At 40.7% G+C, this 24,580-nt stretch overlaps 1 protein-coding gene across 6 annotated transcripts in view; it reads left to right on the top strand.

Moving 5' to 3' along the window:
• CLCN5 (chloride voltage-gated channel 5) overlaps positions 1 to 22,995 on the top strand; it is a 193,782-nt gene extending 170,787 nt beyond the window's left edge. For all 6 annotated transcript variants that reach the window (XM_006059475.4, XM_044937318.2, XM_044937319.2 and 3 more), the window contains 9 exons: positions 305 to 492; positions 4,117 to 4,239; positions 5,102 to 5,308; positions 9,045 to 9,125; positions 9,362 to 9,904; positions 12,056 to 12,242; positions 13,477 to 13,875; positions 14,504 to 14,720; positions 16,236 to 22,995. In XM_006059475.4, the coding sequence (XP_006059537.1) occupies positions 305 to 492; positions 4,117 to 4,239; positions 5,102 to 5,308; positions 9,045 to 9,125; positions 9,362 to 9,904; positions 12,056 to 12,242; positions 13,477 to 13,875; positions 14,504 to 14,720; positions 16,236 to 16,326 (2,036 nt within the window). In that variant the 3' untranslated portion in view covers positions 16,327 to 22,995. The remainder of the gene's footprint in view (positions 1 to 304; positions 493 to 4,116; positions 4,240 to 5,101; positions 5,309 to 9,044; positions 9,126 to 9,361; positions 9,905 to 12,055; positions 12,243 to 13,476; positions 13,876 to 14,503; positions 14,721 to 16,235) is intronic.
• The last annotated feature ends 1,585 nt before the right edge of the window (positions 22,996 to 24,580 follow it).

The following is a 24,580-nucleotide window of genomic DNA, read 5'->3' as shown; positions in this document are numbered from 1 at the left end:
ATCCACTCACTCCTCACCCCCAACCCAACCACTTTGCTCTCTTCTAAGTTTCCCATATAGAAATTCTGCAAGACACAGTGTTTAGTGTAGACAATGCTTTTTTCCCCTCTTGAAGAGGTATTTGAAACAGGTAAAATCTATCAGAAATAATAGGTAAGAAGCAAGCAGACAATCAGGTTGCAAAGGAGGTTGCAGAAGGAGGTTGCAAACAGAATAAAAATGTATATACTTGTCCATTATTGTGATTCCTTTTCCCTTATTTTCTCTTACAACCGTAACCTTTCCTTCCCTTCCCTCAAATCAGGTTCCCTAGCTGGCTTGATAGACATCTCTGCTCACTGGATGACAGATTTAAAAGAAGGTATATGTACATTAGGAATCTGGTTTAACCATGAACACTGTTGCTGGAACTCCAACCATGTCACCTTTGAAAATAGAGACAAATGCCCAGAGTGGAATAGCTGGTCCCAGCTTATCATCAGCACGAATGAGGTAACACATGAAGATTTCTGAACTGCTGACTTAATTATTCTTACATTTACTTCATTTCTTATACTGTCCTCATGGCAATTGTGGAATCTTCCTTTACTTTCCTTTTCAGGAAAAGGGGAACCAGTGCCAGCTGCCTTTCTCTGTGGTTTAAGTGCAGCCCTGTTTCTTTATCTTCTGACATGTGGAGTTTGATGCTTATACAACAAAATAATTTTTTTTTTGCTTGTTTTTAACAAACCATGTTTCTTCTTAGTTGTTAGTACATGGTGTGACTGACTCTTTCTCTAGTAATTTCCGTAGGAATGCCATAGTCAGCCAACAGATAAGCTATAATTTCTAACAAAAGATGGAATGGGTTAAAAATGTGTTTAAGCAAATTTTCCCTGAGCATTGTATTAGAACATTAAAAAAATATATTCTTTAGCAAAATAGCAGAAACCCAGGAATAAAATTGTTCATGGCCCCCTTTTGAAATTAAAATTGACTTTGTCCTTGTCTTCTAGCAAATTGTTTTGGATTTAACAGTAACTTTGTTTTTCGGTTCCTTACCTTTCTCTTACCACTTGATTTGTGTGTTAGATCTCTCCTACTGAACACAAAAGCACATGAAATAACTCTCAACTCCCAATTCCACTCTGGCTTCTGCACAGGTACTTCTAAAACAGGTACCATCTCAGCTCACTCCTCATCTACTGTGTTAGGAAAGTGAGAAGGACAAGACTGGAATAGTTGTTTGTACATTTAACATTTATTTTCATACCTACTTTGGTCCCCAAACAATTTGAAGCACCCCCCCACCCCCCGCAGACTCAGTCAAGGCAAAAGAAGGATAAGAAAATAATGTCAGAAATAAGAGTATTTATGTACATATCTGACTATGCATATTGGCTTGTGAAAGAGGTCAATTAGAGGATTAACTGCATACTATACGTGTGAGACGTTTATGTTTGTGCTTCTCAAACCGGGTTAAGGTCAGCATACCAGAGGGTATGTGAAACCTCAGCATATGTGCTGTGTGCCTTCCCAGAGTATCAGTGTTTCCCAAGTATTTGGAAGAAATTTTTTTCCCAAAAATTAAATGTAAACAATTGTTGTAAAGGAATGAAGGATTTCCATGTTTAAGATAAAACAGAATCTCTATTTCAGCTCTGCTCCTGTCCGGGTACCCCACCCCCATCCTCTCGGATGGAGAAAAGTTTGAGAAGCCCTGGAATTTAGCATGAGTGTGTGTGTGTGTGTGTGATTCCCTTGCTTTTTAAAAACTCTCTTATTTTTGAAGTAGTTATAGATTCCCAGGAAGTTACAAACCAAGGTACAGGAAGGTCCCCATAGCCTTCACCCAGCCTCCCCCAGTCATGACATAAGTATGTGTGCATATGTGCTAAGTCACTTCAGTTGTGACTGACTCTTTGCAACCCTATGGACTGTAGTCTGCTAGGTTCCCCTGACCATGGAATTCTCCAGGCAAGAATATTGGAGTGGATTGCCATGGTCTCCTCCAGGGGATCTTCCCAACACAGGGATCAAACCAGCATCTCTTATGTCTCCTGCATTAGCAGGCAGGTTCTTAACCACTAGCACCACCTGGGAAACCCCTAACATTTAAGTATTTGTTGTTGTTCAGTCCCTCAGTCATGTCCGACTCTTTGTGACCCTATGGACTGCAGCACTCCAGGCTTCCCTGTCTTTCACCATTTCCCAGAGTTTGCTCAAAGTCATGTCCATCGAGTTGGTGATGCCATCCTACCATCTCATTCTCTGTCATCCCCTTCTCCTCCCGCCTTCAATCTTTCCCACCGTCAGGGTCTTTTCCAATGAGTTGGCTCTTCACATCAGGTGGCCAAAGTGTTTATAGTACACTAGCAAAACAAAGAATGTGACATTGTTGCAACCTACAGACCTTATATTCACCCATTTTATGAGCATAGAAGAGAAAGAGGGGGAAGGAGAGAGAGAGTGAGTGTGTATGTGCAGGCGCACAGTTCACTGTCATTTTAGCACATATATAGATTTGTGTAGCCACCACCACAATCAAAATGGAGAAGTGTGATTCCATCACCACAAGGCTCCCCAAAGCTAATCCTTTGAGCTATGTATATGTGTGTTTAAGTGTTCCAACCGTAACTTTCAAACTGGAGATTTGCTCAAGTGATAACTTTCTCTGGCTGTCCTTTTAATGAGTGAAATCCTTACCTGGGGAGAGTTAGTTCTAGCTTTTAAAGAGTTCTGCTGCCAGGAACTTGGCCTCCTGATCTCTGCCTCTAGTCAGTTTCAGCCACTTTCTTCTTTCTTCCCTTTTCCCCTTTGTTTCCTCCTCATAGAGTATTCTTTCTCCCTAGCTACATTCTAAAGGCCAAGAGAGAGCAATCATTTGTTCCTCTCAGGGACTAAAATAATGGGAAGCCTATGTCAAAATTACAACTCAGAAAAAAAAAAAAAAACCTGAGTGTTTTGGTTTTCCTCGTCTAGGTCAGTGAATTTTTTGATGGTGTTTTAGGTTTTAAGGGGCTTCCCTGGTGGCTCAGAGGTTAAAGCATCTGCCTGGAATGCAGGAGACCTGGGTTCGATCCCTGGATCAGGAAGATCCCCTGGAGAAGGAAATGGCAACCCACTCCAGTACTCTTGCCTGGAGAATCCCATGGAGGGAGGTTTTAAGATGCCAAAAGTCCACTGAGTTTTGTGATCCATATAATTTGAGTGAGTTTCAACTTCTAATATTTCTATCACCAAGCATCTTATACCAATGTTCAAGATATTGGTTTTTTTTTAAGGCATAGCTATTTTGCAAGGCAAATGGTGGTGAATCCTTACTAATGGTCAAAATTAGATTTCTTTTCTGGCAGACTTCATTATAATATATAATAATATATATATTCTTATATAAGAATAAGTATATTATTTCCATTTTTTAAAATAGTCATCTCTGTTTTATTCTTTGGGCTATCTGATATCTCATTGATTTTATCTGATGGTCACAGCCCAAAACGTTTTACTGCATATTCTTGTTGCTATTCAACGACTACACCTTTGCTACTACAGTGGCAAAATTCTCAAAGATGTGGTCATCTCTACAGAATATCATTGCTTATTTTAAGAAAAACACCCAAGAATTTTATAACCGCCTATGAGAATTTGACACCAAGGTAGGTAGTAGCCAAAGGTGAATTTAATGGAATTCTAGAGCCAGCCTTCACTTGAAATGTGTAGCCAAGGTTCAGCCATTTCAATAAAAGGACTGCTAAGACTTTTAATGAAATTGACATAGTATGTATGCATGTGTATGTGTGTGTGTGTGTGTGTGTGTGTATATATATATATATTTGACTACAAAATCTATCAAAGCACTCATATAGAAAGTGAATTTGTGTTTTCATTCTTGTCCATCCGTAGAAGCCATCCTCACTTTCCTTTGGGTGGAGCAAAGCCTCTCATTTTCTGTAGCAAATGAGCTGACAGTGTTTTAGTAGTTGCTTTGCTGACAGTCTGGAAGAAACATTTTGAGCAATTTAATATTGTTTGTTTATTTTCTGACCTCCTCTCCTGAAAACCCATTATTTAAGAGCTGCATGCCTCATTGAGGTTGTCTAGGCTAAAACCAGCTTCTTTCTTTTCCCCCTGTTCCAGGGAGCCTTTGCCTACATAGTCAATTATTTCATGTACGTCCTCTGGGCTCTCCTATTTGCCTTCCTTGCTGTATCTCTTGTCAAGGTGTTTGCACCTTATGCCTGTGGCTCTGGAATCCCTGAGGTGAGTCTCTAAAAGGGTTTATAATGGTTTATAAGTGGTAACAATAATTAATCCTTTTTAGTTAAAACCATTTAATATGTATTCCAGCATATACTGCAGTTGAATATTAAATGAGATCAGATCCCGAGGCAGTCTAGGGCCTTTCTAGATCTTCCCTTAAGTTTCCTCCCCGACTGGGCCACATAGACATTTAAAGGGAGTTGATTCCTAGCCTCCTACAGGTTCCTGGTGAACCAGCCCCCTGAAGAATTCCCCGACTCCTAACCAAGAAGCTTTTAGGGTAGACCGCAGGATTCTGGTCTGAAAAAATAGTGGTACTGTCAACTTTTTTAGAGCAGAAGAAATGAAACTATTTTGCTACATTTTTTACAACATGATTTGGGCTAGAAGGAGGGTGATTAAAACCCTATTTCTAACGACTTTTGGTTTAGATTACTTGATAGTAACTGAAACCACTGAGATTTTAGGTTACCTGGATGGCCTTGCCTCTCTTTTTCCTGATCAAGTGATAGCTACAGATTTTTTGACAGAGAGTCAAGGCTATACTAGTAAGGGAAAGTAAGAAAAACACCCTCCCCTCTCAGCTGCCCCTTCTCCACACACATGCACTCTCATACTTAACAGTACTCCCTTGCCCAGCTATCACATGCACCCCCCCACAAAAGAAAAGGGACCATAAAAGTTTTAAGAACATTTCTCATTTTCTTGGTCTCCTGGGTCCCCTCCCAAACTTGAATCACTGTTTCAAACTTTTATGTATCACTTGTTTAAAAGGTGTAGTTTCTATAATGAGGACCAGATTTATTGCTTCTTAGCCTTGTTTCCTTACTTAATCCGTGTTCAATCTGTGTTTAACCTGCAGATAAAAACTATCTTGAGTGGTTTCATTATTAGGGGCTATTTGGGTAAGTGGACCCTGATGATCAAAACCATCACACTGGTACTGGCAGTGTCATCTGGCCTGAGCCTGGGCAAAGAGGGCCCCCTAGTGCACGTGGCTTGCTGCTGTGGGAACATCCTATGCCACTGCTTCAACAAATACAGGAAGAATGAAGCCAAGCGCAGAGAGGTAATAACAAATGACTTTACCAGTCTTTTTTTTTTTTTTTTTGGTGAGAGCACAAATGGTACAATCTAAGGGATGACAATTGGGGGATTCTACTGGTGTTAATGCAAATACTCTTTGACCCAAAAGTTCCATTTCTAGAAATTTATCCTGCAGACATTCTACCGTGTGTGCACAAAGGTTTGTGGGAATAGTCAGTATAGTATCTGTCAACATAGTGAAAAACTGAAGCAATCCAAGTGACCATCAGTGGGGGACTGACTGAATAAACAATATTCTGTCCATACTCTAGAATCCTATGCAACTCTTAATGAGATAATGCTATGTATACTAACATGGAATGATGGCTATAAAGTACCATTAAACTTTGAAAAGCCAATCTCAGAATAATGTGTATAGTAAAAGTCAGTTAATGTTTTTGTAAAGTGTGTATATATGGTCCTTGAAAAAATGGCTGAGAAGCGGTTTCACCCCAAACTGTTAAAAAAATGTCTACTTCTGGTGAGGGGGAAAGTGAGATAGATGCTGGTGAGGAAGAAGTAAAGACTTTAACTTTTTATAATATATAATTCTATACAAGAATGTGTGATTTCTGTTCCAAAGAAGTTGCAGAAATAATGGAAGACTTTTTAAAGAAGTTTATTCCTGTGAAAGAATATAAGTTCAGCATGTGTTTCAGATGCCAGCTTTTTTATCTTTATTTCTACCTAACAGCATACTGTATTTGTTTCTCTGTATTCGATTTCTCTCTCCCTGCCTTCCACCTCAGCCCTGCAAATTAGTCCCACTGCAGTATCTCTGTAGTTGTTCTCATGTTTATACAGTTGTTAATGTATGTCATTTTGAGGAGGAAGACCATTTTTTAAGAAGTTCCAAGTCATTGGTTACTTTTTTCCTGCTATAATTAAGAATTTGAGAAAATAATGGTTCTTGCTTTTTTTCCCCCTTGAATTACAAAGAAATCACATATGGAATGGGTCAAGACCAAGGTTATTTTATTGAAGAGGATTTTTCACAAAATTAGAACCTCGTGATTTATTCTGAAAGCAAAAGAAAACAAAATTCCCCATAAGACTCGGAAAAAAAAACTCAAAGATGTTGAAATTTAAAATATGGAATACATTTTGATGGTTCAAGGGGAAAAGTTCCTGGCAGGAGAAGTAGGCTAGCAGGAGAGAGAGGGAAATCCGAGTAGGTTGTTTAGCTATCTGTCAAATACATAAAGGCAGTCTTATATTGGTGAAGTTGTTCGATAGGAGTAATGTACAACAGAAGCTAAAGAGATGAAAAAAAAACATTTTAACTGGCAAGAGTAAAGTGTTGATTGTTGCTGGTTTTGCATAAGTAGAGGTGACTTTGAAACTGTAGATTGGTGATTACTTTCATTTTATTTAATATAAAATTGGCATTTTTGTTCAAACAGTTCTTATAAAATGAAAGAAGAGTTTGATTTGGCTGTTTTTCTGAACAGATATCATATATTTCTAACTAAACTCATGAATAGTTGAATATGTCATTCACTTCTTATTGCTTATATAGAGTTTGCAGTTATTTTTTCCTGGTGTTCTCACCATCAGCAGTAACCCGTTTATGTCCTCGGGCCTTGTCATAGTGGCCAGATGGTTGAGCGTAAAATAGAGATTTGAGAAAGCAGGGCATAGGTAGACTCCACTCTACAACTTACTGGCTAGTTCAACTCTTCCTTCTCCCTCGTAATTCATCCTAAACAAAGTCACTGAAATCTCCTTTCTGAAGTTCTGTGTTAAATGTCCTCATCCTTCTTAGATGAGAGCCATTCTAGTCTTGAATTTCAGAGTCCTCCCCAGCTAGCACCAGAGATCATTTTCCCCCACACTCTTCGTTTTCCTGAGCCATCTTGCACTTCCAGAAAAACCTACCTATTTGCCAAGAACCATTTTTTTTTTCTTTAAAAAACTGACAGTTTTATTCAACTTCCTTTTAAAAATAGCTCCTTGATACCACACATGATATATCACTCCACAGCAACCAGAATCCAACAAACTGACTTTCTTGGTCTATTAATTCTGGTGTGTTGGTGTGTTTATCATGCACCTTTTACATTTACATGCCTAAGGCTACTACATACAAAGATGGTACTCTTGAAATATCACTTGCTCTCTTTCCCCACTTCCTTGTCCCTTTTAATTTCTCTCTGACAGCTTCTTCCTCTTTCTCTCTCTCCTTACCCTTTTCCTTGCCACACTTAGACACACTTAGGTCTTCGGACTATTCCCTTCAAAATCGATCCCCAACTTTGCTTCTAGTCACCCTCCTATTTCTGTTTCCATAGGTCACTAGGTGTGGATTAGGGCACATAGTACAGGAAACTCTAAATACCTCTTGTCTGAATATTTGCAGCTCCTGATTAGCTGTGAGCCAATCGTTATTTCAAGTTTGTATCATTCAGTTCAGTTCAGTCACTCAGTCGCGTCCGACTCTTTGCGACCCCATGAATCACAGCACGCCAGGCCTCCCTGTCCATCACCAACTACCGAAGTTCACCTAGACTCACGTCCATTGAGTCAGTGATGCCATCCAGCCATCTCATCCTCTGTCGTTCCTTTCTCCTCCTGCCCCCAATCCCTCCCAGCATCAGAGTCTTTTCCAATGAGTCAACTCTTCGCATGAGGTGGCCAAAGTACTGGAGTTTCAGCTTTAGCATCAGTCCTTCCAAAGAAATCCCAGGGCTGATCTCCTTCAGAATGGACTGGTTGGATCTCCTTGCAGTCCAAGGGACTCTCAAGAGTCTTCTCCAACACCACAGTTCAAAAGCATCAATTCTTCGGCGCTCAGCCTTCTTCACAGTCCAACTCTCACATCTATACATGACCACAGGAAAAACCATAGCCTTGACTAGACGAACCTTTGTTGGCAAAGTAATATCTCTGCTTTTGAATATGCTATCTAGGTTGGTCATAACTTTCCTTCCAAGGAGTAAGCGTCTTTTAATTTCATGGCTGCAGTCACCATCTGCAGTGATTTTGGAGCCCAGAAAAATAAAGTCTGACACTGTTTCCACTGTTTCCCCATCTATTTCCCATGAAGTGATGGGACCGGATACCATGATCTCCGTTTTCTGAATGTTGAGCTTTAAGCCAACATTTTCACTCTGCACTTTTACTTTCATCAAGAGTCTTTTTAGTTCCTCTTCACTTTCTGCCATAAGGGTGGTGTCATCTGCATATCTGAGGTTATTGATATTTCTCCTTGAAATCTTGATTCCAGCTTGTGTTTCTTCCAGTCCAGCATTTCTCATGATGTACTCTGCAGATAAGTTAAATAAGCAGGGATTAGAGCTATCTTTAAAATCTCATTTTAAAAGCTTTTCTTTATAAAGAAAGTGCTGTGTAAATTGCATAACTGTAAATATTTCATTTAGGTGGTGAATAGGTCTTACAGACCATAAATCAGTTGTGGAATTGGGAGTATGGGCGATGGGAGCATAATTTGGAATCAAGTACACACCTAAATTAATTACAAAGGAAGGCCCTCTACGTGTTCCAGCATGTGAACCATGTGTTCAAGATTCAGCAGATAGTGTTTGCTCTCAAAGTAAATATATGTTGAACTTCATTTTTCATAAATAAGCTGGGTATAGAGCAGGTAAAGTTTTTTTTGTTTTGTTTACGTTTGGTAACCACCAATATTCCTTTTAAAACGTAACTGAAGGTAGGAAAGTGGCCTTATTCTATCACTAATTTTGAGTTTTGAATCATAGGTCTTGTCAGCCGCTGCCGCTGCTGGTGTATCTGTAGCCTTTGGGGCACCTATTGGTGGAGTATTATTCAGCCTAGAAGAGGTAACTGCTTTTATCTGTCTGTAGAGCCACGCTTGTGATTTTGTGCCAGGAATTCTGGCCATTGTCTGTGTATACTGCAGTCCCGAAGTGCTCTGCCCAACTGCAGTGCTTTGCCACGGGACTGGAGATTTCCAGGCCATTTTCTTCCTCAGCTCGAATTGCCACAGCACAATTTTTCACCCCAAATAGTTCCTGCATATTGACTTGAGTTGATTTTCTCACTTTTTCTCCTATAGGTCAGCTACTACTTTCCCCTCAAAACACTGTGGCGTTCATTTTTCGCTGCTTTAGTGGCAGCATTCACTCTACGCTCCATCAATCCGTTTGGAAACAGCCGCCTGGTTCTATTTTATGTGGAGTTTCACACCCCATGGCATCTCTTTGAGCTTGTGCCCTTCATTCTGCTGGGCATATTTGGTGGCCTGTGGGGAGCTCTTTTTATCCGCACTAACATTGCCTGGTGTCGGAAGCGGAAGACTACCCAGTTGGGCAAGTATCCTGTCGTAGAGGTTCTTGTCGTGACAGCCATCACTGCCATCCTGGCTTTCCCCAATGAGTATACCCGAGTGAGCACAAGTGAGCTCATCTCTGAGCTGTTCAATGACTGTGGCCTCCTGGACTCTTCCAAACTCTGTGATTATGAGAACCGTTTCAACACAAGCAAGGCGGGTGAGCTGCCCGACAGACCAGCTGGCGTGGGAGTCTACAGTGCAATGTGGCAGCTGGCCTTGACACTCATACTGAAAATTGTCATCACTATATTCACCTTTGGCATGAAGGTGAGGAGATTCTTTTGGTCCTTCCTGGATATTTGTGTGTGTGTAGGTTTTCAGGGCAGAGCCAAGATACCATAAAATTCTCATAGTTCATGGGGTATGTCCAGCTTCACCCAGCATTATCCACTACCCCACCCCAAGGCCCCTTTTACCCGCACATATCCTCAATATCCTCATGACTTCTTAGACAATTGTATGACTATCTAAAATTGTCCAAGCCTAGTTTTAGGCCAAATGCAAACCTCGGTGATGAGATTTTAAAAGTAGAAATGTTTTCTCCTTTTCTGTGGAAAACATATTTTGCCACTCAAAAAGGATGGTGAGGTATTTATCCCAGTGCATTTTGTATCAAAACAATATCTGACCAACACATTTTTGGTCCTTATAAAGTGGCTTTGGAGTTTACCAGTCAAGCACAGTAGTTGGTTGAACCAAATGAAGTTGCCAACCATTTTAACCACTGAAATAGCAATTTCATATGGTTCAACCCAATACATAGCTAAATGTATTTTTTACAGTTGTTAACAGTGTCCAATTATCAAGAACTTTATAGGTGACCCTAAATTAATATTTAGATTATCAAAAGCTGACATCAGGACAGTATCTTTTATTTTCAGTACCGTTATAATTTCCATGTGTCAGAAGAAATCAAGAAGGAAAATTTGTATTTTCCTCATCTTCCTTGGTTTTTATGTGTCCAGGCAACAGTACTGGAGTGGGTTGCCATTCCTTTCTCCAGGGGATCTTCCAGACCCAGAGATATTCCTGACCCGGGGATTGAACCTGGGTCTCCTCCATTTCAGGCAGATTCTTTATCTATAGCCACCAGGGAAGCCCTTCTTTTCTTTAGCACTCAACTGCCAATGTATTTCCTCTATTCTCTAGAGAAATAGATTCAAAACAGAAAATAAGGGCCAACAATGCAGTTTAGGGAGTACAGTAATCTCTGAATTCATATCCATCCTCAACATGTTGAACATATTTGCAGTGCTTCTTGAGTTACTTTGCACCTCATGGCTTTATTCTTTCATTTAAAAGTGAATTTGCAGACCACCAGACCTACCCCAATTCAAATATATTCTAGAATCAAAGCTATTTTAAAATAATCTGCTGTTTGGGTTATCCCTGTCATCATTTTCCCTCTCTTAGCACAGAAAATTGAGAATGCACTATTGTATCCTGGTGGTGGTGGTTTAGTCCCCAAGTCATGTCCTTCAACCCCATAGACTATAGCCCACCAGGCTCCTCTGTCTATGGAATTTCCTAGGCAAGAATAATAGAGTGGGTTGACATTTCCTTCTCTAGGGGATCTTCCTGACCCAGGGATTGAACCCATGTCTCCTGCATTGCAGGTGGGTTCTTTACTGACTGAGCCACCAGAGAAGCCCCAATTACATTCTAGGAGTTAAAAAACAAAACAAAAAGAGGAGACAGATGGGGATTCCTTTTTGGGATAGCCATGCAACCATAGTCACTACCTCATTAAAAAACTTATTTATTATTTCTTTTATACTGTTAAAACAAACTGAAACCTCAAATGCCATCCTTTTTGTGTGGGCAGTGGGTCAAGATTCAATACATGAGAGTGATTAGAAGCATTGCATTTAAACCCCATCACCAACATTTACTAAATCTTGGCCTTGGATGAGTTCTTAACCTCTTCCCTTAGATCGTTTGTGAATTGAGGATAATAACACCCGCCTCTTGGGGTGGTTGTAAAGAACCCAGAAAATCCAGTCTGTAGAGCATCCAGCATAGAGCATTGTAGATAGTCAATAAAGGGTAATCGCTGTTGATAAGAATTCAAAATTGGGTAAACTGTCTGCATATATGAGAAACTCCATCTATTTTCCTTTTTCTTTGGGAAAGGCTTAATTTCTACCTCCAGTTCTGTGTTGGTCTGGAGAGTTCAGGCTCTTGCCTGATGGACCCCGAATCAGGGTAAGCATCTTTGCAGTTGTACTTGCCTGCACGTCCCAGAGAACCTCTAGTCCCTGTAGTGTTACACAGATCTTTGCAGCCACTTGCTAGCATAGTGCATAGTTAGATTGTCATTGGCCTGTTCGCTTTGCAGAGGGTCAGTCCTCTAGCCCTTATCACGTGCCACGTAATTACATCACTTCTCACTGACCATCTGTTGCTTTCTCTTTGCAGATTCCTTCTGGTCTCTTTATCCCTAGCATGGCTGTTGGTGCTATAGCAGGTCGGCTTTTGGGAGTTGGGATGGAACAGCTGGCTTATTACCACCATGACTGGGCCATCTTCAATAGCTGGTGCAGTCAAGGAGCGGATTGCATCACCCCGGGCCTTTATGCGATGGTTGGGGCTGCAGCCTGTTTGGGTGAGTATTGTTTGCATTGGTTTCAAAGAAATTGCTCCCCAGGTGGCATTATAAAGATGAGTTATACTATATATAACTGACTGTAGGTTTAAAAAAAAAACTATCCATTTCTTGTTGGGTTTGCCATTTTCAAGTGCTTTAAGAAGGCATTCTTAAATATCACGTATGAAACGAGTTGCCAGTCCAGGTTCGATGCACGATACTGGATGCTTGGGGCTAGTGCACTGGGATGACCCAGAGGGATGGTATGGGGAGGGAGGAGGGAGGAGGGTTCAGGGTGGGGAACACATGTATACCTGTGGCAGATTCATTTTGATATTTGGCAAAACTAATACAATTATGTAAAGTTTAAAAATAAAATAAAATTTAAAAAAATTAAAAAAAAAAAAAAGAAGGCATTCTTTACCATATATCTCCATTCCTCCCCTTGGAGAGGAATTCTCTCAAATTCTGTCATATTGAGGAAGAAACCAGAAATTTGGACAAAAATACCTGCACAAGAATGTTCATCATGGTATTATGTGTAATAGCAAATAACTGTAATCAACCTAAAAGTGCAATAAGGGACTGGTTAAATAAATTATGGTACATCCATATAATGCTATACCATGGAGCCACTGAATGTGATGCTAATATGTTTAATATTTTTAAATACAATTTAAATAAATTTGTACTAATATGCAAAGTATTCCTAACATAAAGTTAGGAGAAAAGGCATGGTGGGGAATTTAAACGTATAATACAAATTCATCTATATAAAAACATATATTTTTGAAAAAAAGTCACTTGAAACTTTTACTCAGCGTATTTCTAGGCAGTGAGTTTACGGGTAAGACTTTCCTTTATATACTTTAAACATATATATAGTTTGCAATTATTCTACAGTGGGCCTGCATGTCCCAGAGAACCTCTCACGTCTGTGGTTTTATACAAATCATAGACATCTTATGCAATTACTTTTATAATTGGGAGTTGGTGGAGAGCAATAAACAAATGAAAAAAGAGTGAAGGAGGTATCTTTTGTAGAGGTTATTTTGAGAAGTGTGACTCCTGTCCATTGTAAACTTGTTTGAATGCAGTTGCAGGAGTCTATGCAGTTGTAGGCAAGGGCCTCCTTTTAGTGATGTTTCTGGTAAGTAACTTTTTCTGGATGGGGCCTGTGAAAGGCCCATAACTGTAATGAATCCTATACTTTTCCTGCCTTCACTAAGTAGCTTGTTGTCTATTTTTGCAGGTGGGGTGACTCGGATGACCGTTTCTCTTGTTGTCATAATGTTTGAATTAACTGGTGGCTTGGAATACATTGTGCCTCTGATGGCTGCAGCTATGACAAGCAAGTGGGTGGCGGATGCTCTTGGGCGGGAGGGCATCTATGATGCCCACATCCGTCTCAATGGGTACCCCTTTCTTGAAGCCAAAGAAGAGTTTGCTCATAAGACCCTGGCAATGGATGTGATGAAACCCCGGAGAAATGATCCTTTGTTGACTGTCCTTACTCAGGACAGTATGACTGTGGAAGACGTAGAGACCATAATCAGTGAAACAACTTACAGTGGCTTCCCAGTGGTGGTGTCCCGCGAGTCCCAAAGACTTGTGGGTTTTGTCCTCCGAAGAGACCTCATTATTTCAATTGGTAAGGATTTCATAAAGGGGACAAGGAGGTCCACTATAGAAATAATAAATAAATATGCGTGAGGGGAGGGGAGGGATAAATTAGGAGATTGGGATTAACAGACACACACTACTATATATAAAATAGATGACCAACAAGGACCTGCTGTATCGCACAGGGAACTATACTCAGTATCTTATAATAACCTGTAATGGAAAAGAATCTGACAAACAACATATATATATATGTTTATATGTGTGTGTGTATGTGAAAGTTGCTCATTCATGTCTGACTCTTTGCAACCACATGGACTCTAGCCTGCCTCCTCTGTCCGTGGAATTCTCCGGGCCAGAATGCTGGAGTGGGTAGCCATTCCCTTCTCCAGGGGAGCTTCCCAACTCAGGGATTGAACCCAGGTTTCCCACATTGTGGGTGGATTCTTTACCATTTGAGCCACCAGGGAAGCCCATAGAACAAAATCATTTTGCTGTAGACCTCAAAATAGCACAACATTATATATCAACTATACAATAAATAAGCATGCATGCATGAAAAGGGGAAGACAGAAGGGAGAGGGGACTGGTTAGGGGCCAGAAGGATAGAATTAGTCCTTCTTTTTTAACTTTTTCCCCCTACTTTTTTCAAATAGAAAATGCTCGAAAAAAACAGGATGGAGTTGTGAGCACTTCCGTCATTTATTTCACCGAGCATTCTCCTCCAGTGCCACCATACACCCCACCTACCCTCAAGCTTCGGAACATCCTGGATCTCAGCCCCTTCACTGTGACTGACCTTACGCCCATGGAGATTGTGGTGGATATCTTCCGCAAGCTGGGACTGCGGCAGTGCCTGGTTACACACAATGGGTGAGAGCTCTTTGGTGAAATCAGATTGGGTTAGGGGAAGAAAGAGAATATAGAGAGATTAAAGAAAGAAGAGCCCAACTCACATGAACATTAGTAGCACTTATAGACCTTTTGGAAACTCTGAGATGAAGATGGATATGTTTCTCTCATTGTCATAATAGAGAAGACGTTTGGGGAAGATAGTGGGTTTGAGAGATGTGAACTGCTGGTTGCATGTTATAAATAACTCAGTTCCTCCCCTACAAAGGAAATACTGTGTTCTTATGAACAGGCAGCACTGAAATTTAAATGGTACTAGGTAGTATATGTCGGAGAAGGCAATGGCACCCCACTCCAGTACTCTTGCCTGGAAAATCCCATGGATGGAGGAGCCTGGTGGGCTGCGGTCCATGGGGTCACAAAGAGTCAGACATGACAGAGCGACTTCACTTTCACTTCTCACTTTCATGCATTGGAGAAGGAAATGGCAACCCACTCCAGTGTTCTTGCCTGGAGAATCCCAGGGACGGGGGAGCCTGGTGGGCTGCTGTCTATGGGGTCGCACAGAGTCGGATATGACTGAAGCGACTTAGCAGCAGCAGCAGCAGGTAATATATGTGTGTTATTTCGTCCTTACAATACCTTCATCATTATTATTTACTGGTGAGAAAACCAAGTTCCAGTGAGGTTTAAAGATTTGCACAAGGACGCCCCAGTTGATGTCTAGTTGAGGTAGGCTTTAAACACAAGTCTTCTGACTCCCATGGCTAAGGCTCTTTCTTTCTGAGATATTTCTTATCAAGTAAAGGAAGCCATGTTATTTTTATTGGGAAACAAAAAAGCAGGTTGAGGAGAAGGGTGGGTTTTTGTGTGTGTGTATGTGTGTGTGTGTGTTTGTGTGAGCATGGTAATGTTAATCTAGTGATTATATAAGAATTTCACCCTCTAAAATTTCTGAATAATGTAACAGATGTCTTGCAGAATTGAAATCAGTAAGGGGACTTTCCCTAACTGGTTCATTCAATCTTAACTAAATCTGAACTTCATGTAAGAACATATTCCACTAGATTTTGGGGAGAGACAGAAATCAAAGAGACTACCCTCTGCCCTCAGGGAGTATGCAGTGTTATAGGGAAGCTGATAACAGAGCAAACTGAACAAATGCTACAGAAGAGATGTGCACAGAACATACTGTTCCTAGGAGGAGGGCACAATTAGTTCTGGTTCATAGGATCAGGAAAGGTGTTCTGGAATAGGGACATTTGAACTGGGTTATGAAAGGTAAGACTTGTATATATAGAGAGTAATATACACAGGAAATAGCAGGACTTAACAACTAGAGGAAGTAGTGCTTAAAAGGACCCATGCATTGGTCCATTTACCTGGTATATGTAATCTAGTCCTGTTATCATTGTATAAGTGCAAATTGTGTTCAAAGACGAAGTTGAAAACGACTGAGGAGGAAAAGTGTCACCTTTGTGAATTTTATTTTAGCTACAGATTGATTTTTGTTTGTTGTCTTGTTTTATCTTTTAGGCGGTTGCTTGGGATCATTACCAAAAAGGATGTGCTAAAGCATATAGCACAGATGGCGAACCAAGATCCCGATTCCATTCTCTTCAACTAGAATCACAGGGTTGTACTGGATATAAAACAGGAAGGACATTGCAGACCATGGATATATTTTATTAACTGGGTACCCAAAACACATTTCCTACATTTGGGTGGTGAAGTTATATCAGTGTGTTGTCTCTTTCCTGCAAATTAACCAGTTGCACTACGTAATCTCTGGAAATTATTCTTCTCTTTAGGAGAAAATTCAATTAGGCTTCTGTGATATTGCATTAGGAAGATTTCATGAAAGAGTAAACAAGATTGCTATGATTTAATTCTTTTCTTTCTTTTTATTTAAAGATTTTTTTAATTTAAAACATAATTGTTAGCCAATATGCAATCACTGAAAACTATGCAAGAAAAATTCCAGATGTCCTGACCTATAGCCTGCAGGAAGCTCATGAAAAAGTCACTTTTTTGGACTCTTAACTGTCATTGGTGGAAAATGAAGTGTAAACTAAGGGGCTTTGCTTTTCCAGCCACAGGAAGGAAAGCCAGAAGGAAAATAGTAATGGTATTTTCCAGACTGTGAATTCAGTTCAAATATTATCTTGTTCCTGTTACAGTATTTAGCATTATTAGTTTTGTGTGTTTATGTATATGTTAATTTTAATGTCTGATTATAAGACAATGCTGCTTTGGTTAATCTCCTCTAAGTGAATTTAAAGAGATTAACTTTTATAGCTTGCTTGTTCCTGGTACTCTTTTTTGACGTGCACAAAGATAAGTTATAGAATTTTCTCCTTGTCTGCAAATAGGCTAATTTTTCCAGGTGGTCTTTGTTAGCTAGTAGACAAAGACTTGGCCATGAATTTGTTAGTAACAAGGAATGATTTCTCCAGCTTCCTTGAAATGATTAGTAAAGTTCTAAGCAAAGTCAATGACTAGGTCTTTCACATTTTTGTGAGGTCCCAACTAATCCTCTTACCCAGATGCCACCTCCATGAGTGATGGTGCTTTCGGCTTCTGGAATATAGAAGAGTAAAGGGAACCAAATCTAGACTGCATACTGGTAAACCAGGGAAGATTCCAAGCTGTATCTGTGTTTTCATGCATTCCTTCGTAACAACCACCAATACTAAAATGACTGGGCACTCTTGCCTCTTCCCAGTGTTAAGTACATTTAACAGGCCAGTGTTTTCCCCATGATGGTGAATTTAGGCTTGAGAGTACTTTCAGATATATTCAAGGCATTGGAACAGGATAGGCAGCTCTGACTCCCTTGAGGCTTCTTAGACTTCTAAATAAAATGCAGAACCATCCTGAGACCCAGGGGTGTGGACAAGGCCTGGTGACACCTAAGGTGCTTGTATCCAATTGAAAAGGTGCCTGTCTCAATTTCCTACCACCTCTACTGCAGTAGAAAACATCTAGGGACACCCGGTGGAGTTACAGAGCCACCACCATCATTCCAACTACGTTTTCTACATGTTTACCCACATGCTGTTGTTTCCCCTCCATTCTTCTCCCTTTTCCATGCCTTAGTCCTGAGTCCTCTCTTTGGGATTGAGCACTGTGCCCAGTTAATCATTCCTATTACAAAAAGATAACTCCTGGAGCTAAATTGTAAACCCAGCCTCCAGAAGCTTATAGCCCATGGACCAGAGAGGCAACACACAGCCATTTGCTTTGCTCTATAGTCCAGTAGCTACTGCCGTGCCTCCATTCCCACGCTGATGCCCACAGCAGTGAGACTCAAATGCTAGGGGAGAGAGCTGAACCTTTCCCATTTTCCAAGTCTGTTCCCAGCGCTTCCCACCATCCTTCCAGCCTAGAATCAGCAGTCATTCAGCATAGCCTTTCCTACCCTCTGTCTCCTCTGTTCAAGCACCTCAGTGTACCTCATTTTAAAAGTTGCTGATCTCTGAGTCTAGGATTTTTTACCCCTAGTTCTTATGTTTCCAAAATCTGAAATTCTTTTATTGCCCAGAACTAGGGAGCCAAGGCTTATTTTGATTTTTAGCTTTAAAGTATCAAGGCAGTCACCAGAGCTTTCCCTTTAAATATAACACTCTAGCATTTTAATGAAAAAGAAAAGACCCTCCCTAGGTTTTATTACAGTATAGTCATGACTCAGTAACTTCACAAGGGACAAGTAAGTCATTTGTCCCTTCTTTGCCACTGATTCCCTCAAAAGAGATGTGGCTATTTGCCCTACCACCACATCTATTGTGCAGTAGTCAAAGTTCTTATGTGTGTACTTCTGGTTCACTACCTATCTCTTCTTATCAGCCGTCCAACTAAAGTTTGCAAAACAGGAAATGTTAATATTTCTGGTATTTGATGACAGTCAAAGGTTTGGTCACATTTCTTAGGGCAGCGGTGATATGGAGGGTATGTAAGTTTGCCTTTGTGTTTCTTCTAGGCTCTGTTTTTGATTTGAAACAGATGAGCCAGTGTTCAGGTGCTACTTTAGAGAATAAATTCAAGAAATCAGATAATACTGTGCCAAGGTATACTTTCTAGATGCTAAGCACTGATTGGCCCTCCAGAGAAAAACATCCCTTTGATACCTCACTCCTAGTAAATCTCATTCATTAATCTCAGCTTCTCAGGAATCCTTGTAACTATATGCTAAAAGTACCTGTAGTTTATGATATCCATTATATGTCCAGTCCTATGGTTTGGCTCAAAGTTTGGCTAATTGTGGTAGCGCTCCCTGCTAGACTGCTAGCTCAGCACCTTAACATTCAGAGTTTCTTATCTTGAGGCAAAGGAAAATGTTCTTTCTGCCACTGCCAATTCAGCAGTTAGACATCATTAAACCAACAGAGCTGATATAGGGAGGTCTGTTAGTAGCCAGAAATGGTCAAATACCTCAGTGGCAAAAGACTGGGAGACCAGTCTGTTCTGGTATTGAGAGAAAATTTCCCAACACAAGGGAAGGATTTATAAAATTATGCCAATAAGCACTTCGAGAGAGGGTTTTCCAAAGCAAAATATCTGTAGGCATCCAGCCATGAAAGGAATGAGTGTCTAGATTTTTTTTTGAGAGTCTAGATTTTTAAAAATCTAACAGCTATATTTTGTATCTTCAGATCTTCAGTGTAAAGAATTAAAGAAACTGGAATAAAGCTGAGGCATGTTTAGATATACCATTGGCAGAAGCAGGGAACTGACTGAACATGCGAAGTCATGGCCACTTTTAAGATCATTTCTGTTAGTTCAGACACTCTCCTCTTTTCTGGCTCCAGTGTCCTTCTGGCTCAGTCCAGCTGGAGTAGAGGTGGTATAATCCACAGAGCCCATATCCTCTGGTGGATAATCCGACATTGACAGTGCTTTGGATGTGCCAGCTGGCAGAGCAGTCAATCTGTTTGCTGCTTGAACTGCAAAGGAGTTCAGTTGTTTGGACACCAGAGACTGAATCTGAACCCTTTACAGAAAGAGCAGAGAACAGCATCAGTTTCTCTATCAAGTCTTCAACTGTGCTTGACCACAAGAATGATAAATTAACAGGGACTTTGTGTGGTCTAAGACTGTGAAGTAATTCTTAACTATGAATTTATGAACCTATTCAGGTGGAGGGGAGGAGCAAATACATTTTTTAAAAACAACGTGCAATAGAGTCCAATAGGGAAAGTGATCACCACTGTATGAAAGTATTTGAATCAACTGTCCTGGTTGGGTCCTGACCTTGGTTTGTTAAGTTAGGTGGTGAGTATCCCCATGATATCTTTTGGTTTTGTTTTTTTAATCATAAGGAGTGCAGTTTTTGAGGTTGAATATTTAATAAATGATAGTCAAGACAGTTATTGAAATTTTGAAATGGCCAGTGTGTTTTATATTGCTAAAGTACTTACTGGTGATGGACCACATTGTATTGTGAGAAGTTGTTTTACTTTCATCAGATCAGAACCATATGCAGGCCACTCTCTGTTCAGAGAAAGCAGAAGAGTGTCTTTCATGGTGGTACATAGAGTATTGAGCTCTTGAAAACCCTGAGAAAAATTAAGAGTTTAGAAAGTAAAGGGGAGGTGGAATGGTGAGTAAAAGATGTCTAAATATGTGGTCTGAACTTAAGTGTCCTACAATCTTGATTTTTTTTAAACCACCTCTGGAATTACCTGGATTCCCTTTGGAGAGAGGGTGGAAAGTTATGGTAGTGAAAAAACCCTAGTAAGAAAATATATGAGTTCTTGTAAGATGGTGGGAGAAGGTCATTCCATGCTCCAAGCCAAACACCCTGACATTTATTAAACTGCTTAATTATGTGCCTCAAGGGGAGAATAGTTAGTAGTCGCTGAAAGAGCAGGCTTTCCAAGCAACATAGAGGCTCAAAGCAGCATTTGGTTGGAGGCAGTCTACTTTTATGGAGAGGGCTGACCCAAGACCAGACATCTGCTCATGGAGGAGGGCCGCGTCTCCTGCCATTGCCTAAATGATAAACTTTTGGTAGATTATCTTGAATTTTGATAGAAAAATACTTTAAAATTTTATGTCTTTAGCCTCCTTGGTATACGCTTATTCTATATTAAAAAGAAAAAAGTGACGGTGTCTCAGAGCTCAGGGAGCTTTGTAAATTTGAACTGAAATTGGTGTAGTAGACCTGTGGCAACCACTCAACTGTGCTCTGCCTCAATTTTGATTGCTTGCCCCAAGGGGAGACTTTCTTGGACTAGTAGGTGTTAGCAACTTCAGGTCACTCCCCAAATGTTTGCTGGTCACAATCTCATTTCTAAACATCTGCATCTGGGCAAAGTTTTGAAGTGACATAGGGAGCAAAATTGGTTTTCCACCATGTAATCTTATTTTGCCAAATCACCCAAGAAAGAAGGAAAGTCTGTGATGTGTGGAGTTTGCATTTCTTGGATGGAACCTATCAGGTCATCCAGTTCAATCCTGCAGTCATGAATTCCTACCTCTTAAGTTCCTGCCAAAAGGTCTTCAGCCTCTGTGCGCACACTCATTGAATGAATGCCTTGCCTAAAGTTCAGCCTTTTAAGGGGAAAAGGCATGTGGTAGTATAAAATGTGAGGGTTTAAATCAATGATCTCTGCCTCTCCTCCTCTCTCCTGTGTGCCCCTGTCTCTCTGTTTCTGTCTCCTCCCTGCCATGCCCTAAATTCAAAATTTTATCATGTGTTATAAGTGTATTATTTTGAATATGGACCTTGGAAGAGGGAGAGGATCATTCTGAGAGTAGAGAATGACTTCTGAGTTGATGGAGCCAACAGGTCTTTGCTCTGCTTTAGGGGCTAAAGCCAGTGATACCTGCTGGCAGTGTCCAGGGCTTTAGCATCTCTATGCAGACAGGTGAAATATTCATTGCTAAATGTTATTCTCATCTACTACTAGTCCAAATCTGTTGAAAGTCAGAGGCGATCTAGAACTTGATGAGTGAAATGCCTCTTGGCAGAATGAAGGTGAAGGAGTGGCCTGGGTTGATTTTGTCAGGGTGGGGATGTTTAGCCTCATTATCTTTCTGACTGTACCTCAACTATATGGTCCTTCAACAGTGCTCCTCCTCCTCCATTTTACTTTATCCCTTATTCTCTCTCTTTCCCCTTGTCCTGCCTTTTTACTCCTCAGATTTTAATAAATATTTACTTTTTTATTATATATTTGGTCCCTTGGGACTATGTAGTGATTATAAATTGAATTCATTCTAGGTAAAAAAATATATATAGTGTGTTTAATATTTTGTTCTTTTAAACTGTCTTTTGAAGCTATGCTGTTAACCAGGTACAGGCCAGAAAGGAGTTAAGCCTGATGAACAGCACCTGGTCATGTCACCTAGGGATGCCATTGATGTAATGATGGTGATTCTTCTTCATTTGGCCAAGGCCAGCCTCCTCTTCTTAACCTCCAGTCATTTCTGGCTGTGGGAAAAATACCAGCTGTCGGGTGAGCCAGTGAGGCCAGGATGATCAGGGGGGCTGGTTCCAGCCCATGGACCATTCTATGAATATCTCTGTAGTGAGCTCATTTTTAGGGCTGGCTTCAACTGCAGTAGCCAAAGAAAACCTGTCTGACTCAAAATTTTAGTTCCTGAGAGTTGGCAAAAGTTCAAATGAAGCTAAATACACATTATAGACATCAGCAGTAGCCTAGGTGTCTAGACCCTAGAATCAACCAAAGCTAATAGAGCCTGAGTTTCCATAGGAAGCTTGGTGCTGAGCTGTTCAGAGCAATTATTTATCTGAGTGCTGCCAATGCTTTAGTCACACTTTCTTAGCTTTATTGTAACTTTTAGAGATGTTGGTCCCTGTTCATAGGCACAGCCTGTACCAAAGCTATGGCTTAGTGCACACTTCATTCTGCTCCCTGGTCAAGCATAGCAACATAGTTTTAAAGGAAAGATGTGAGCTGGGGAGTTAGGAGACCTAGTTTCTATTCCCTATGCTTCTACTAACTAGCCTCGAGATCTTAACCGCTCTGTGCCTCAGTGTTCCCATCTGCAAAATGGGGATAGTGTTAATTGCCCTACCTACCTCACAGGGTTGTTGTGAGGATAAACTGAGACAATGAAAGGAAAGTACTTTGACAAGTAAGTGCTATGCAAATTGTAAGAAATGGAAACAATCATGTTACAGGCAATGGAATGGACTTTGGCAGAAGGGTTAATGGGATTGTCCAGCCCTTTCTCTGTGTGGCTTAAACCCAGGTCGCCATTGCTTTATACATTTTTCACTTAGCACAGATTTGTAATTATGCATGTAATAAAGCACAGCCTTATCCAATTTGGTGTCTGGTGTGTTTCTGAAGACGCTTGATTTTGTAGCTATTGATTTCTGATCATAAAATTGCAGTGTGGAGGTTGGGGGAGGGTAGTGTGAAAGGTACCTGAAAACTCCTACTGGTTGGCCTACTTCTTAAAATGATTTATTAAATATTTAGTTAGATTTACAGATTGAGTAATACTTTGAGCAAGCTCTGGGAGTTGGTGATGGATAGGGAAGCCATGGGGTCGCAAAGAGTCAGACACAACTGAGAGGCTGAACTGAATGCTTTTTACCACAAGGAGACAAATGAGGAACACTTGATTTTTTCGGAATGATTCCCAATACTTCAATATGGCTACTTAAATGTTCCTGTCTCATACACTGGTGATCCTTTCCTGATGAAATGAGGATTAACTGGGAGCTGTATTTTTTCTCTTTTTGAGCTTTTAATGATGTAAGGTTATTGGCTTTGACAGGCCTCTTGGCTACAGTCCGTTCTTACAAGGAGTGGGATGGGTGATGGAAATGTTCCTCCAATGAATAGCAGAGCTAGTAGTATAATCTTTATGGTGTGTTGGGATTAAAATGTCTTCTCTGGGAAACCCTTTGATGTGACTGAGGAGTGGGCCTTTTCAGGGAAGTGGTTGAATGTGCAAACATTTCCTATTCACATCTCTCTGGAACCCAGAAAACAAAGGAAAGCTATCCTTTAAAGCATGGTTTTCCTACTTTCTCACTCTATTTTTCCTGAATCTGATTCCTCCTTACCTCTCCCTCCCTTTCTCTTTTAGACCATTAGGAAGACAGTTTACTGTGTTGTCCAAGTTTTCATTTAACAGTTTCTACCGTTGACATTTGATAACATCTGCACTGGTGTACGGGCTTCCCTGGTGGCTCAGATGGTAAAGTGTCTGCCTGTGATGTGGGAGACCTGGGTTCGATCCCTGGGTTGGGAAGATCCCCTGGAAAAGGAAATGGCCACCCACTCCAGTACACGTGTACACTGGATATCTTGTTGCTATCAAGAACTTTAATGCCTTTGGCCTGCTTGACATTGTTTCAGGAAGGACACCTCTATGTATGAATAGCTCCTTCATAAGCCTAAAATTTCACAAGGAAACTTCAGATTTTGATGTTACTCTTCCCAGTTGGCACTAGTGGTAAAGAACCTGCCTGCCAATGCAAGAGACATAAGAGATGCAGGCTCAATCCCTGGGTCGGGGAGATCTCCTGGAGGAGGGCATGGCAATCCTGTCCAGTATTCTTGCCTGGAGAATCCCATGGACAGAAGAGCATGGTGGGCTACAGTCCACAGGGTCACAAAGAATCATACATGACTGAAGCAACTTGGAATGCACACACACAATTTTACTGGGCCCTTGCCACACGTATCGTCATCCCTGCCTCTAATCTAAATACCTTCTTAGAAAAAAACCAGCTATTACCAGCTATCAACAACTTGCTGTGAATTAGAGTGTCATGTCTTAGTTGCTGTAGGGCTCAGATAAAAATGGCTTTAATGGAGTACAAGGTACAGATTCATCTAGTACAGGAGCTGCCCAGAAAAAAACCTGGAAATGACCACCAGATGTCAGTGCAATCA

This window comes from Bubalus bubalis, chromosome X, assembly GCF_019923935.1.
Source record: "Bubalus bubalis isolate 160015118507 breed Murrah chromosome X, NDDB_SH_1, whole genome shotgun sequence".
Classification (NCBI taxonomy): domain Eukaryota; kingdom Metazoa; phylum Chordata; class Mammalia; order Artiodactyla; family Bovidae; genus Bubalus; species Bubalus bubalis.
This window is presented reverse-complemented; position numbering and strand designations above follow the sequence as displayed.